The following is a 17364-nucleotide window of genomic DNA, read 5'->3' as shown; positions in this document are numbered from 1 at the left end:
CATACCCTGACATGATAATTGAATGTAACACTTTACAATAAGGTTTCATTAGTTGACATTAGTTAACTATATTAGTTAACAATAAGTAATGAACAAGACTTCTACAGTATTTATTAATCTTAGTTAATGTTAATTTCAACATTTACTAATACATTATTAAAATCTAAAGTTGTATTTGTTAACATTAGTTAATGCACTGTGAAGTAACATGAACAAACAATGAACTGCTGTATTGCTATAAACTAATGTTAACAAAGATTAATAAATATAGTAGCAAATGTATTGTTATCATGTTATTTAATACATTAATGTCAACAAATGAGACCTTTTTGTAAAGTGTTTTCATTTTTAGACCTGTCTGAATGGTTTTGCAGGAAATTGTGTACATACACTTGCCTGTGCGTGTCTCATCATATCCATAAATAGAAAAAAAAAAGTTGCTCCGGCTACTTCGTAATTGTGTATGGTGTGGGAGGGAAATAGGTTAGTTGACACAATGAGCTATGAGTTTTAAGTGGAGCAGCTAAATCTCCAAAAATCCGGAGAATCACCAGTTTAAAAAAAAAAAAAAAAAACGCGACAGACCTCGTAATAAAACAAGAATCAACATTGACTTGGCGATCAAAGGTGCGATCAACATGTCACTCACATGACATCACAGCAATAGCAAACCACAGCCACCCAATTGTCCAATCAATTCCTAATGGTAAAAATCAAGTCCCGCCCTACATTTATTCTTGAGTCTGTCCTCCAAAAAAACAAAAAAAACAAAAGACCTTATAGGTTGTTTTTCAAGCACCTTATTATGACCTATATTTACGTTTTAAGTCATGCGCCCTCTAGCTGGCATAAAAATAATGACAGTGTAGTGTTACATCTGTCGTCATGAAATGACGTGTGACTGTCATTACCAATCAAAATGTGTGTTCATTTAAATGCAATGTGTGGACTTTTTACACCATTTCTCCTATTTCCATTTAGCAAAACAATTTTTTTTTTTATTAACGACTACACCCACCCCATCCCTAAACCTAACCTTAGTGATTTACACCTTATGAGCACATGTGTTTCCTGGGATCGAACCCACGATTGCATGATCACATGATTACATATTGTTATATGGTCGTATTGGTTAGAGAACATGCTGTTATTCTTTTTTGAGAAGCCTTTTTACTCCAATATAAATCTCGGTATTCGAGCCACAGGAAGGTAGGCTGGGTCTATATTTTGTTTTAAAATATGATGACCTTGTTTTTCCTGAGCATGTAGACAGCCAGGAGGCTGGTCCGTCTCGAGCTCAGGCTCAGAGACAGGGCCAGAGGTCCAGTATGGCCGCTCGGGCGCCTCCTCCTTTTTCGGAGCAAGTTTGATAGGTTGGCTAGAATGATATTTGTACAGGCCACAAAATGGTCACCTCTTAGCCACCTGTTGTTTAAAGTATCTTCTCTTCTGTTGCTTGCTAGAGTAAGTTTGAGTTAACACTCGTCACTTCAGTTAGTATCTATGTCTAGGTGTGCCTTAATCGGCCGCCTGACATTGTTTGCTTGTTGAGCTTCGCTTTATTTCCTCTTATCTATGGAGATTCAGAGGTGAAGCCCAGGCATTGCTATGCGTGTGGCCCAGGCTAAAGGTTTGGTGTTTATTGATATATATCACCTTCTGTAAATTACTATCCCTTGTTAGGTTCTGGCCTCCTCCTGAGGGAGTTGTTAGGCCGTATGCCCATTTTCCCCTTGTTTATGTAGGTGCAATGGCTGAGGTTAACAGCTAGGGTAGCAGGCTGTTATTAGCCTCCCTGGTGCTGTGGTCTCAGGTGGTAGGCCCATATCTTTGCATAGATAAGTATATGTGGTGTATGCTAGGCCCCACTCTCTAGAACTTTATTCATGCTATGAATTTGTCGTTCCCCTGAGCCCCTTGAATTAACATTCAAGTTTGAGTTACGGTGCTAGCTTTTTAGCTTCCGTCCTCTAGGGTTCATGTGTAGACTAAGCTCAGGTTGTGTTAAGCTAGTTACCCACAACTGTCTGCTGGGTTAGAACTGGTTCCCTTTTGAGCTTGGTCCCCTTCTATAACCACTAGTTGGCGCCACGTGTGGCTGGAGTTGTAGGCCCCGTTTAGGCCTCCTTTCAGATTACATGTTGGCAGTTTTGTGTTTGTTATGTAAGACCCATCACTGCCACCGGTCAAGGCCTCTCATAGAGTTTTGTGGCGGAGTATGTACTCCTCATGTTTTAAGAGTTAAGGTGTTTTTACTGAGTACATGGCCTGCTGGCTGGTGTGGTCATGATTGCCACTAGCTGATGCCACGCGCTTGCAAGTTGTAGGCCTTCTGGGCATCCTGTGTAGCATATTGGAGTTTGGTTGTGTACTTCTCTCACTTCGAGAGTAAAAGTGCTTTTACTGAGTACGTTACTGAGTGGCTGACCTCTCAGGATGAGCTTTCTGTAATAAACCTTACTGCATTCGTTTTTTTACATTTTGCTTCCTAGAGCATGGTTTATGTTTATCCTTTAGCTCTAGTTGAGCTAAGTTGCTACCTTGTAAGTAGGTTGGTTCTATTTTGCTCCTAGAACTTTAGTGGCCACTAGAATAACGCCGCTTGTTTATGGGTAGTAGGCCCTCGAGGCCTCCTTTGAGAGCATGTTGGTGTATGTAATAGTGTGCTCCTCTCACTGAGAGAGTTAGAGGTGTTTTACTGAGTACGCTGCTGGTTGACCAGGGCCCCAGTTGACTTATTAACCTCCCTGTAGTTCGGTTATTTGTCCTTCCTGGAGCTTGAAACACTTCCACAAGCTGACGCCACGTGTTTGACTGAAATTGTATGCCCGGTTTTTGGGCCTCCTTTAGTTCATGATGCCGCATGTTGTACTCCTCTTGCTTTAAATAGTAAAAAGGTTCTTTTACTGAGTACACTGCTTGTTGGATTGTGTTAGGTGGACTGTTATGTTTGCACTTTACAGTCTTATCTGATGTTACTGAAGTCATATGGTTTATTCTTGTAGTTTCAACTCCACATAGAGCTTTTGTCAAGTTGTAGACCCCTCTCTGGCCTCCATGATTATTTTCCTACAGTATGGTCTATCTGTTAGGTTGAGATTTGTACTCCCCTGCTAGGGTTGTTTTTGTAATAGTGCTTAGCTCCCTAAGCTGATCATTGGTTAAAGGCTTCTATGAGGCCTCCCGTTGAGGATCAGCCCCCAGGCTGGTTTGTGCTCCCCTGTATCAGGGTTTCTTAGCGCACAGCCTCCTCAGTGCTATAACCAGGTGCTGAGAAGATCCTAGGATTGAACAGAGTATACTCCCCTCAATAAGAGGGCTCATAGCATTCAGCCGAGTTCTGCTCTCCAGGATGCCTGTCTCTATGTGTGGGTTTGAGTCTCTCTTACTTGCTGTCTTCTCTGAAGAATGCATTTATTGAGACTCTGTATTCAGACAGGGTTGGCCAAGACTGAGTCTGTCCTATGTCAGGTTAGGTAGGTCTCCCTGGTGGCATTGGGGTGACTATGTCCCCCTTCTAGTGACTGGCCAGGGTTCCCTTCAGTTCCTTGGCCACATTCCCTTAAAGGGACTTTCTTTCTGTGGAACATTTGGTCCCAGAAGCCTTTGAGCGACCTTGATAGGCTTTCTACGGAAAGCCTCTTTGAGGTTCAGCTTTGGCTGTTGGCCATAGGGAATGCTGTCACTGACAGCCTTTGTGTGACCCGAGGGTGAGTTGCTATCTGGCGTTTCGCTTGAAACTGCTGGATATTTGTCTAGCCATCTTGGCATGCACTCTCCTCAAACATGGCAGTGTTGGTATATCGTTCCCCATATGCGGTAAATGCAGAGTAGAGTTCCCTTTCGAAAGGGAACATCTCAGGTTACATATGTAACCATGGTTCCCTGAGAACAGGGAAGGAGACTCTGCGTTGCTCTGCCATGCTGCCTGCTGAACAGTCCCTCAAGATGATAAGATACTGACTGATTCTCTAGGCGCTCCTTATATACTTCCCGGTCATGCTGTAATGATGTCATAGGCTGTCGCCGGCCAATAGGATTGAAGTGGTTTGATTCCTTAGCTTTCAGACACCAGTTCACGTATGACGCTCCCCATATGCAGTAAATGCAGAGTCTCATTCCCTGTTCTCAGGGAACCATGGTTACATATGTAACCTGAGATGTTTTCCAATCTTAAAGTGCACCTATTATGCTTTTTTGAATATTACTATTTCATAGAATGTATAATGTAGCTGTCTGTGAATGTAAACGATCTGCAAAGTTGTAAAGCTGAAAGTGCATGATAAATAAAGTTATTGTCTCTCAAATGAAAGAATTGACTAAACAACCTAAATGAGTAGTTAGGAATTCGAATCCCACTTCCGTGATGGCCACACATCACAAATGAACACATTTGCCTAATGGCCACATAAAGTCTTCATTGGCTATCTGCGAACAATGTCTACTTTGACCCGCCCTCAAACGCAGTAGCTGGTTCGTATTGTGTACACAATATGTCGAGAAGATGCTTTTTTCTGCTCTGCAAAAGCAAATTCTTTTTGTTAACTCTTCCAAAGGATGAGGATGTGAAGAGTCAGCGATACAACAGCAGAATAACATTTTCATGATTGCTCCTCAAATCTCTGTGAGGCCTCAATGGGATTAGAGAGAACAATAGCTACTTTAATTGGACCAACGTGCTCCTCAGAATCACAGCCTCTTAGTATGATTAATTATTGATGTATATATTTTCTACAGGATGTTCAAAATACATGTTTTATACTGTGTAGGTCTCCGGGCTAACCAACTAACTCACGTTATTACGGTCTTACTGAAATACTTTTGCTAATCAACTGTGGCTCACTATTACCTAAAATTGTGTCCATTAATGCAGATTATCTGTTGTACTTACTGCTCTTACTGAGTAATGATAAGAATGGAGCAAGATTTGTTTTACGAATTTTACGTTACATCAGTCATTTACTTTAGTACTTGGCTAACGTTAGCACAATTTTTGATGCAGTTAATAATACAGTTCCCACATGTGCACCACAATAAATTATAAATATATACACATCGGTTTGTTGATGGACATATACTTGTTAATGCTGATGTAGAAGAATTGCAGTTGCAACATCTCATGATGAAAGTCAAACTAAGTAGCATATCACTGAGAAACGTCCTGCTCAAGTCATCCTTGCGGAGGTTCGGGTTAAATAACTAGTGTTCCGATATTTCATCTTTGGACTCGCGATCGGATTGATATGGTAAAATCAACGCCATTGTTACTGTCTGTACAGTGTGTACAGTCGCTGAGCTTTAGGAAGCTGAAGCTTTTGTGTCATTTTCATACGCTGTTTACATCCAGCGCTTCCAGGCTCTCTGTCAGAACGGCGACTCATTATTAGCCGGCTCCTGCGTCAGCACCGTATTCATGCGTCGTGCTGCTCATGTGATCAGCTTTGGCCAATACTGAGCCTGCGTTCAGATGTAAACACGAAAGCCTTCACTGTGCTTACTGCGTCACCTGCATAAGGATAATGACAGGGAAGAGAAGAGGTTGTTGAATAAAGTCGTTATTTTTGTTTTGTTTTTGTGCACAAAAGTATTCTTGCCGCTTCATAAAATTTATGTTTAACCACTGCAGTCACGTCGACTGTTTTAACGATGTCTTTAATATCTTTCTGGACCCTGAAAGTGATGGCTATATATGGAGGAGTCATTATGATAGGATAGGAGTCACTCAGATTTCATCAAAAATATCTTAATTTGTGGTCCAAAGATGAACAAAGGTCTTACAGGTGAAGAACGACATGAGGGAGAGTAATTATTGACAAAAAATTTCATTTTTGTGTAAACTAACCCTTTAAGAACCTTTAAAATAGCATAATAAGGGCATTTTTAAATGCATTTTTTGTTTTTGATTCTGTGTAAATTTAATCAATCACAACTTGATGCAAATATTACAATGATTACAATGACATTTCTAGAATAAATTAAAACATTTACAATAACTAAACAGATAACACATAAAACTTAACCCATGTACTTAGAAATTAACCCCAGTTTAATTTCTAAAAATTGAAGGGCCATAACAATATGTGCTTCATTACCAAACACTGCATGGAATTATCAACCTGTTTTTTTTAAATGTTGTGTATTAATTGTGTACAATTTGTATTTGAATGACATTTACAGTAATAACAAACTTCCCTATGGGAAAAGCAACTTTACTGAATGTCCAAACAACAGAACAGAGCGCTGCATTTGAACAGCATGTTCTAACTGAACTGGGTCAACATGTCAGAAACAGGCCAAACTGCACAAAGCATTCCTCAGATATTCAAACTGAAATAGGCTTACAAATATTCCCTGGTTTCACAGACCAGGCTTAAGTCTGAACTGAAATGCATCTGTTTGATCTGTTTTAACTGAAAGCAACTTGCACTGGCATATATTTTAAGTCAGTGCCATTGTTTTGTCTCAAGATACACACCATTTTTATTTATTTTTTTCTATGGCACGTTTTTAAAACTACTTAAATTTCCGGCCAAATAATTAAACGGCCTAATCCTTGCTCAGGCCATTGAGGTTATTTTTTATTAAATAATGAATGAAATTCTAATTTCTTGCTTTCAATCTGTATTGTGCTGAATGTTAAATGCATTATACTTATTCATTGTACTGCACAAGAAGTTTTTTATGCAACTAAAGCTGGGGGGAAAAAAAACAACAACAACTGGGCAATACATCTCCTTATTCTTATCCTTTAAGGAAAAAAAAACAAAGTGTTTTTGAAGTTATCCGTCCCAAATCTATTCTATTCTATTCTATCTATTTTATATAGCACAACTATACAAACTGACTAATTTAGCCTGATTCGTAAGTAACTCCATATCATACACAGCTTTCTCAAAAACTGATTCGGATCAGTCATGTCATTCAGTGGTCAAATAGTTCTGAACCGTGACTGTTCATCCGGGTAATTGTGTATAACTGAACGTAATGGTGCTACTTTCAGGTCTCTTGTATCAGTCCACCCTTTCTCTGTCTTTTCATACTAATGTGAGCAATACCAGCCATATTTCTTTTCAAAACTGTTTCAGACAGTTTGGCCTTGGAAGACTTCAGCATTAATTTTATTATAAACACAAAAAGCTTTCAAGCAGCTAGAAGCTCAGAAGTGTCCAGTTAAAGCAAAAAATAAAAATAAATAAATAATAATAAAAAAAGGCATTGCTATGTAAGATTAATGAAACCAGAAGAGACACAAAGAGCTGCATGAGAACTTAATTGGATAGATCACTCCAAAATTAAAATTCTGTCATCATTTAATCGCCCACGTTGTTCCAAACCTATGACCTACTTTCTTCAGTGGAAAACAACGTAAGATATTTTGTAGAAGGTTGTGACCCAAATAACAAAGTGCCTACTGACTTCCTTTGTATGGACAAAAATAAATAAATAAATACAATTAAAAATTCTCAAAATCATTATTTTTTTAATGTTCCACAGAAGAAACTTACGTTTTGGAATGACTTGATATTGAGTAAATTATGACTTAAATGACATAATTTCAAAAATAACAATCTGGGTGAAATATCCCATTAAAATTGAAGAACAGGACTGCATAATAATACATAAAGTAATTTCATTATCTTGTTGTTAGGCTGATTTCTATAATGTAATGAGCTATTTTTCTTAGTGGAAGCTGTAAAATAATTTAAGTATAAGTTGTTGTTTTTTTGTTTTTTTTACTCAAACATTTAATGTGCATATATTTTGGTTAGTATATCTATACATAAAATGCAGTTATAAAGTACGGCCAGCCTGTCTCTACAGCAAAATAAATCCTTTCTGGATAATATAGGATTTTCATTTAATTTAATATTGGGCTAATGGGTCATTTAAATGACTTTATTTAAGTAATGTATAAAATTAATATTACACAAAAATGAATATAAGCGCAGCTGTTATGCAGAGCTGTCCACCCTACAGCCATGACTGCGATAGAATGTTATATATTTTAAAAAAATAATAAAACACCACGGCACTAATGATTTAAATACTAAACATGTATTTAAGTAACATATAAAAACATCATAATAAACTGAACAACAAGTAATTGTAACATATAAATGAATTACTTTTGTATTTTACCACATTTACTACTTTTGTATTTACCTTGACACAATTATATATGGATGTTCTAATAGATGTTTTCAAATGTATTAATGTATAATATACAATAATAAATGAAAAAATAGTGGAAAAAATAAGCGACCATGACTGATGTTCTCATCCTCTGCAACATTTTTTAAGGACACACACACACACACACACACACACACACACACACACACACACACACACACACATTTTTAATTAAATCTTGATTTTGAACTAAGCAACAAATTTGCTAGAACCTCAAAGATGGCTACCATGTAGTCAGATCTGTTTATATTAATCCAGTTAAAAATTCTCTTGTCAGACAACATTTTGACTATCATTACTGTAACAGAAAAACTTTAAATTAACAATTTCCTGTGAAAAATGTACTTCATTAATGTCTAATTATGTACATTGAATTAAAAGTTGGCTAAATCATCATGACTTCTCTGAATTTAATAAAATATGCTAAGGTACCTCATCCTCCGCAATGCTGTTCTCACTTACCGCAACAATTTAAGGCCAGTTGCAGTAGAGAGATCTTCTGTTTCAGTAATGAGAATTTAATTATACAGGCTATTTCTAAATATATATTATGAGTTATTAAGTTAAATAATATTTCCTAACAGTTGGAAAACTTTAGCAAAGGCTAGGGTAACAAATTTCAGAGAAAAGGTTTACAAAAAAAGGAAATGTGGATGTTCACACACATGTTGGCACATCTTATGAACACTTTCCACAGGCGTAATTATTTTGTATACTAAGTTATATTTTCAATCCCCTAATCTCTAATCACAACTCTCACAGAATACTTTTGGCCATTTTTAATAAAACATTGCATGTTTATTGTGCCATTTGATTTATGAAGACAGCTCATAATGCAATGATAAAGACACTATATTATGAAGAGAGTCCCCACAAAGCATGTCAAAACAGTTTACACACAGGTTCGTTGCACTATATTAGTGAGAACATAATGCTGACCTGACACCGATAGAACAGAATTTTAGCATCTTTTTTTATATTACAGATACATGACAAATGTGTTAAACTGTATAAATAATACTATTGTAATGTATATTTATGTTTTATTTGTGTTATTTATTTATTTGAGTCTTTAACCCATTTACAGTCACAGTCAAGTTCAGCACATATTTCACAGTATGTATGCATACTGACAGGATAAGTGTGTAAATCGCTCGATTTGTCGCTTTATGACCTCTGAGACGACGTCTCAACAGTACAGTCTTATTAAAATCCCGTCAAACACACACAGTGATGAAATTCATTCCCATAGTTTACAAGCAACACCATTATTTGCGCTGCATGTTGCACAACAGTTGTTGTCACGTCTCGCGATCTACTTTACTTTTGTAAATAAAAACAGTCACTTACCATGTCATATCAGCAACAGGACATTCACATAATGCTTCAATACGACCATGCACACCGAGCCCTGGTTCCGACACAAATCATGTCACGGTAAGGTTTCACATTTACAGAGTTACAGTCCTGATTTTTAAAGCACGTATACAGGAGTTCACACAACTGATGTGTGTGTTATACGTGAGACACTTTTACTTCCTGGTTACAGATGTCCTGCAAAGGACACGCTTGACGGGAAAACGAGAGAACATGTCCTACGTTCTCGCTACAGAGACGAATGCTGTTGCTTATTTTCCTAATTGCCTGATCAGTCGATAGATAGGACCGTCTGGACGTCAAGAGGGAAGGGAAACGGATGAAAACACAGCCAATCACAGGCGGGGCAAACTGGGGATTGTATTATGCTTTTTTTTAATAGAAAATTATGCAACTACTATTGCAGTACGTACGTTTTTAGGCAGCGCTGTATTGATATTCCTCAATCATTCTACACCTTTACTGTACTTTATTTATTTGATAGGGACAATGCATGTTAATAAATAATATAAGATACAATATGTAAACAAGATGGATTATAGCAACATTGCTAATTTACACTTCTCGGTATTAGACTTATGCCAGTGTTAAACTTTAACCAAATAAAATATAAACTTAATTTTGTTAATCATTTTAGGTTTAATACACTCACTGATTCTTGAGATAAGGGACATGTCCTACATACAAAAGCCCTCTTTATGTTAAAAATAAATAAATTCATCAAAATAAAAATACATCTAAAGGAAATCTGGATTCTCAGGACATTCATTACATTCAAAATATGTAAAATTGCCAAACACAGTTTAAAAATGCAACAAATTCAAAAATATACATTTAAATCAAAATGCAGTGATCTGTAATATATCAAAAAATACAAAAAGTCTTCTTAAAAAAAGTTTAATTCTCATTAAGCAAACCTGAATCAGCTAATCAGAGTCTTCAGGATTACTGGCAAGTGTGTTTTTGGCAAGTTTGAACCAAAATCATCAGGATGTTGGCCCTGCAGCAGCAGGATTGGACACTGTAATTAGTATTGCCTGCTAATTATGGATGATCTAAGCAGAAGGCAATATTATTGGAATTTGAGCTTTCATCATGTAAACGCAAATGAGTTTGTATTTAGTAACTGGTTAAGCTGTTCGTGGTTTTTAGAAGGAACATAAGATCTACAGATCCTCTGTTGGGCTATGCGAGAAACAGGGTATAATAGGCCTAATAAATCTCTCTTATCATTCTAGATAATTTCAGGAGATACTGTCCCCTTTCTCAGATAGGATCTAATGGACCTTATGGTCAGAAAAAGCCACCCAGGCTATCAGTGCTTAACACACATACAGTACTGTAGGTCTATATCTACATGTACCTGAAATTATTTTCCATAAAGATGAAAATGTGTCTAAAAGTATCTGCTTTTAGCTGTGCTATACTAAAGAATACAGAATAGTCTACAGACTTTAATGTGTTCCATTACTAATGTAAAATTGTGTAATTTACGTAAGCAATAATGTACAAGACGCCGTGCTGTATCGTGAATAAGCCTGCTTTGCGTCGTGCTAAACAATGCCCTTCAGCCACGATTTATTCACGATACAGCACTAGCCTCGAGTACCTAATTGCTTTTATAAAACAGTTACCACACAATACAAATATTAAAGCCAAAAATATGTATCAACACAACTTCCATGAATTAAACTTATACTAACCTATACTAGCCTTCCTTCCGCCAGAAAAAATAGTCCCTGAACGTGAACAGCAACAGAAGTTACATTATTACGCCATTAGATGTCGGCAAAGACTGTCTTTATGAGTGTGTCAGTCAGTAGCAAAGACTTTTACATTGAAAAGACTGAATTGTTGTGAACACGGAACAAAACACAACTGACAAATGCTTTGACTAGTGCTGTCAGTCATGGGAAAACCCCTTAACTGTTAAAAGGACAAGATAATACATCATACATTTAAATAGATTTTTTTTTTTATCAACATAGGACTGACCTGAAGGAAAATGCTAAAACTGAATGCAGGTAATAAACTCACTCAGTCGATGTCTTTCTCACAATACTCTTCTACATAATACAGTAAGCTTCAATGAACAATATCAATTGAGAACATAGAGTTTACGTTGTTAAGAGTGGTTGCTAAGTGTGTTGTTTACTAGTGATACACAGGGTGAAGCGGTCATAGCCGTGTTTTATCTGAATAAAACACAGCTATTGACCAATCAGAATCAAGGATAGGAACTAACTTTTTTATAATGATAAATTAAATGTTGGGTTTATTGTGTAACCATCAACTTTTGACTTTGGACTCAAGCTGCTGTATAGTTCATTCACTCTGTCACTCATTGTGCCTATACAAGTACAGTAGAAAAAAAAAGACAACTTAACAGCCAATGCTAACATTTAGGACTTTTTAATGTTTTGTAGTGCTGCCCTTTGGCTTAATCTGCATGTTTTCCATTCCCCTCATGCGTGTCTGCTGTTGGATCACTGGACAGATTGTTTTGTGTTGGTCCAGGGTCTCTTGGGGTCATGGTTCTGGGAACGGCCTCCTCTACTTGGCTGAGTATGTCATTCAGGACTGCAGAAGAGGCTCTGTCTGAGGGTGATGGGGGCTGGGAGACCGCAGAAGATCCTGGACTGCAACTGATGATTGAACGAGCTGCTTGCAGATGCCTTCTCTGGCTCTGACGAACTAAAAGAGAATGAGCAATTTTTAAAGTGGTTTTCAACTGGTGGGCTTTAACCAAAGATTGGCTTGTATGTCTGTTCTGATAGAGTGGCAGACAAAAAAAAAAAAAACCCTTCTAAATGGAAAAATAACAGAAATAAATTAAACTGATATGTATATGATGATTTGGGGAACTTAAGTATTCAGAGGAAAAATAAAAGGCAGTGGCTATTTGCACTAGATGCTATTTACACTAAGTGAAAATAACAGTATATTCTATTTACACGAAGTGACATTTTCTTTGTGATATGCTATTTACACTAGGTGAAAATAGCGATAGATTCTATTTGTAAATAATAATTAGATGCTATCTGTACTTTATATTGATACCATTTGTACCACAGTATTTTTGTACATTACAGGATGCAATAATATCATAGAGTATCAATGATTATATTTATTAAATTTATTAAATGAATGCTGCATTATTGGGAGGATAACTCCCAATACCTTTCCCTAACCCTACCCAATAAACACTTTTAATATTATTAAACACTCATTCGCAGTTTATTTCCACTTTTAGAACATTATTTCCATTTGTATTGAAATAGGGGGATTCGAAACATGCGTTGATCGCATTAAAAGCCAGATCTGTGAGTCTTACTCACTACTGCGCCACTAAAGACATTGAATTCTTTGTGTCTTTTTTAAAAGTTGAGTTGCCCATTGGTGGGCATAGCTAGTGTAAATGGCTTTGGCCAACATGGGATGCTATTTGCAATTAGTGTAAATAGACAATTAATTTAGTTTCTGAGCTAAACAGTTGTGTTATGGGCAAAAACATAAAGGAGTTAATGCTTTTGCATTCTCTCGCAAGTGTTTTGCTTTCCCCTGAGAAACTTGTGTGTATGCGTTCCTCTGAGAAAGTTTGCGTTCGATCACAATGAACACAAAAACAATGAAATATATTTTTCCTAGTTTAGGGTTAGTTCAATGTGTTTCCATCAGAACGCCGGCACACACAACGCATGTGTGTGATGCTGACGCAGGAGCTGGCCAGGAGTCGGCGTTCTGACGTAGAACCAGGAAGCACTGCACTGTGTTTACTATGTCAACAGCATAAGAGAATGACAGGGGATAGAAGAAAATGTTGAATAAAGTCTGTATTTTTATTTTGTTTTTGTGCACAAAAACTATTCTCATCACTTCATAACATTAAGGTTGAACAACTGTAGTCACATCGACTGTTTTAACAATGTCTTTACCATCTTTGATGTTGCTGCCTATGTGTGGTTCAGAAACCCTTGGATTTCACAAAAAATATATTAATTTGTGTTCCGAAGACGAACAGGTCTTACGGGTTTGAAATGACATGAGGGTGAGTAATTAATGACAGAAATGTCATTTTTGGGTGGACTAACCCTTTAAGGGGCTTTATACACCATCCCACCATGTTTGGGGAAAATTACAGCTTCTGATGCACAGATATTGTAATGGCAAAAAAAGAACAAGAAATGAAAATCAGCACAACTATAATATGGTTAATATAACAGGCATGAAGTTTTGCAACAAATTAATCTGGTAAAAGTAGTCAAATTAGACAGATGCCAACATGGACAGGTTGTGTAACATGCCCTCATCCTCAAACCATGATCAAAGGTTAAAGAAAATATGAAATTTTTTATTTTATGTGTGTGTGTGTGTTTGAAGAAAAACTGGTTGTAGAAATTAATATAGTATTTTAATGATTTTAAATTGTTTGTAAATATTTAATAATTTGTATTACTACACTTGATCATATATTCAAATGATTAAACTAAATTAACTTCAGTTTGTGATTTTAGGGACATTTTTTGTTTACTTTTGTACGATAAACCATTTTTGTACTGTGTTTGATTGTTTGATTTCCAGTGGGTTCTAAAGCAAATAAATGCCACTAGATAACTCATCATATGTTATCTAGTAATAAAATCTAGGAAAATGTATGCAATGTGGCTTCAAGTAGAAGTCAGGCTCACAATAGAGTGTGTGGTGTTATGACAGTTTACTAGTTTTTATATGTTTTTTTTTTTTTTCTTTTCTTTTTTTTTGGATGATGATGATGCTTGTGTTTCCAGTTAAATTCAGAAATGTCACAAAAAGACAAAATAGCATTAAAAGTCTAATGTATTGACTCATATCCAACAAAAGCCAAGATCTTAGTAGAAGACTCTAATAGCTGCCACTTGTTTGGTGTTGCATTTTAACAACACCACTGAACAAAATATTTTTCTTTCACAATTAAGTAAGAACACTTAACTTAAGAACACTTTCATGTTCCTTTCTGATCATTTATGTTTTTGTTGTTATTTATAGAGGCTAACGTTCATTGTCACAACCCACTTTTACTGTATGGAAAGCATTGTATAACATTCTTCTGCTTTTCATATGGGATTGTAGGACATGGTAATTAGTAAATGAATGAGAGGAAGTACATTTTTGGTCAGATATCCCTTCATGCAAACAAATATTCATTTAAATGTTGTTGTATGTAGGAAACAGAACGATTTCTTCTGTTTACAGAACAAGCGGGAACCCAGTGTGCTTGTTGCTTTCTCTATTTCTGTTTTATTACGTGATAGAAAGCTTAAGGCCTTCTCAAACCGTTTGGCAAACCCAGTTAATCTGCTGCCTATTACACATCAAGATAAGATAACTGGGGAGACAGAAAATAAGACTGTTAAGTTAGCACTTTTAAACATCCATTCACTTCAAAATAAAGCACTTCTAGTTAACGACTTAACCACAAACAACCTAGATTTTATGCTTCTAAATGAAACATGGCTTGAAGAAAGTTGCAGTTAAACAATCCTGAATGAAACAGCCCCTCCTAACTTTAGTGTTTGCAGAGCTGTTAGGAGAGGTGGAGGTGTAGCTGCTCTATTTAAAGATGTCTAAATGCAAGCAAGTGTCATTTGGTGATTAACTGTCATTCGAATATTTGGGTATTGTGTTAAAAGGTGCTCCTTGCATTCTACTTATAGTTATTTACAGGCCTCCAAAATACTCTCCAGCCTTTGTGGAGGACTTTACAGAACTGTTATCAGTTTGACTGTTTTGCTATTACTGGGGATACTGGGGATTTAACATCCACATAGCAAATGCAGAATCCAGTATGGCAAAAAAATCCTAACAGTTGTTAATACTTTTGATCTGACTCAGCATACATGGACCTACACACAATCATGGACACACTCTAGATTTAATTATTAGTAAGGGTCCCAACATTTCATCCATTGTCGTTAAGGATGTAGCACTATCTGATCATTTCTGTATTTTCTTTGATATATTGATCTCTCCGACTGTTGAAGCTAGATCTATCTCGGTCAAAATGCGATGCTTAAATGAGAATACTAATTTATGAAAGCTGTATATTTAACACCAAGCATATCTGCAGACTCTGTTGATTTTCTCCTTGATTTTTTCAACTCAAAAGTACAGAATGTTATTGATAACATTGCTCCTGTGAAAGTCAGGAAGAATGGCAGACAAAATGCACCATGGAGACAGTCAACAGCAGTGCAAAATTACTTCTTGACATCCTGGAAAACTGGGTTGGACTTTCTGAGATGGTCCTTAAATGGTTCAGGTCATACTTAGAAGGGAGAGGTTATTATTGGTGACCAGAAGTCAGAGGGGACATCCATGACATGCGGAGTCCCTCAAGGTTCAATACTTGCACCCCTCCTGTTCAACCTATATATGCTGCCACTGAGCCAAATAATGAGAAAGAACCACATTGCATATCACAGCTATGCAGATGACACCCAGATTTACCTAGCCCTATCACCTAACGACTACAGCCCCATTGACTCCCTGTGCCAATGCACTGATGAAATTAAAAATTGGATGTGCCTAAACTTCCTTCAGTTAAAGAAAGATGTTTGGAAACAAAGATGAAGTTCTCAAAGTGAACACGTACCTTTACTCTAGGGGTCAAACAACTAAAAATCAAGTCAGGAATCTTGGTGTGATTTTGGAGTTAGACCTGAGTTTTAGTAGCCATGTAAAGACAATAACTAAATCAGCATATTATCATCTCAAATATATTGCAAGATTTAGATGCTTTTTCTACAGTCAAGACTTAGAGAAACTTGTTCATGCTTTCATCACCAGCAGGGTGGATTATTGTAATGGACTCCTCACTGGCCTTCCCAAAAAGACCATAAGACAGCTGTAGCTCATACAAAACGATGCTGCCAGGATTCTGAGTAGAACCAGAAAATATGAACACATCACACCAGTCCTCAGGTCCTTGCACTGGCTTCCAGTTGCATTTAGAATTGATTTTAAAGTACTGTTATTTGTTTATAAATCACTCAATGGCCTAGTACCTCAATACATTGCAGGTATGCTCATAGAATATAAACCGATAAACCGATAAACAGATCACTCAGATCATCAGGATCAAGTCACTTAGAAATACCAAGGGTTCACTCAAAGCAGGGAGAGTCTGCTTTTAGCTGTTACGCCAGCCGCAGTTGGAACCATCTTCCAGAAGAGATCAGGTGTGCTCCATCAGTAGCCACATTCAAATCCAGACTCAAAACATATCTTTTTATCTATGCATTTGCTGATTGAGCCCTGTGCTATGTCCGAACTGTTTGCATTTTATTTTATACATATTATCTTTTATTCTTTTAATTCCTTTTCCTGTTTTTTTTTTTATTTAATTTTTAATGTATTTTATATCTTTTATGTATCATCTTGTTATTTCTGACTTTTAATGCATTTAAATATTGCTGTCTCGTTGAAAGAGCTGGGAGAATTAGGAAGAAAGCATTTGTGATTAGGTTAAAATTTGGTAAATTTGGACAAGGACAAACCATGGGGAAATTTGAGCTGTGGTGCATGGTTAAGATATCTCTGGATTACAGTCAGGACACTTTCCAAAGGGGAAATCATAACTGGGTTGCATAGATAAGATATCTCCGGAAGGGGGAGTAGGGCTGTGTGGCGCAGTTTGAAGTGTCTTGGCAAAAGGGGAGACTGAAACTTTGTTTATCAGTTTGAAGTGCCTTAACAGGTAGAGCTAGACAGCAGTCCTGTTGTGTGAGGAAGATCCATTTAGATCCGCTCTAATGG

The 17364-nt window shown here is 36.8% G+C and overlaps 2 protein-coding genes and 1 long non-coding RNA gene across 4 annotated transcripts in view; 1 reads left to right on the top strand and 2 right to left on the bottom strand.

The window, feature by feature from the left end:
- The window catches only part of nr1i2 (nuclear receptor subfamily 1, group I, member 2), a 42481-nt gene extending 30949 nt beyond the window's left edge, over positions 1 to 11532 (bottom strand). The window contains exon 1 of one of the 2 annotated variants that reach the window (XM_067410458.1): positions 9544 to 11532. Coding sequence is in view for 1 of the 2 variants with exons in the window: in XM_067410460.1 (XP_067266561.1) it covers positions 9544 to 9546 (3 nt within the window). In the remaining variant the exon portion in view is untranslated. The remainder of the gene's footprint in view (positions 1 to 9543) is intronic. The other variant, XM_067410460.1, reaches the window with a different exon arrangement.
- On the top strand, positions 5513 to 12809 carry LOC137036345 (uncharacterized). Its single transcript, XR_010897156.1, has 3 exons — positions 5513 to 9630; positions 11559 to 11594; positions 12088 to 12809. It is a non-coding gene; the product is annotated as an uncharacterized lncRNA (long non-coding RNA).
- Positions 11562 to 17364, bottom strand: part of cfap91 (cilia and flagella associated protein 91) — a 34103-nt gene continuing 28300 nt past the window's right edge. The window contains exon 17 of the mRNA XM_067410455.1: positions 11562 to 12264. Coding sequence (XP_067266556.1) covers positions 12011 to 12264 — 254 coding nt within the window. The 3' untranslated portion in view covers positions 11562 to 12010. The remainder of the gene's footprint in view (positions 12265 to 17364) is intronic.

The sequence above is a fragment of the Chanodichthys erythropterus genome, chromosome 14, assembly GCF_024489055.1.
Source record: "Chanodichthys erythropterus isolate Z2021 chromosome 14, ASM2448905v1, whole genome shotgun sequence".
In the NCBI taxonomy this organism is placed as follows: Eukaryota; Metazoa; Chordata; class Actinopteri; order Cypriniformes; family Xenocyprididae; genus Chanodichthys; species Chanodichthys erythropterus.
This window is presented reverse-complemented; position numbering and strand designations above follow the sequence as displayed.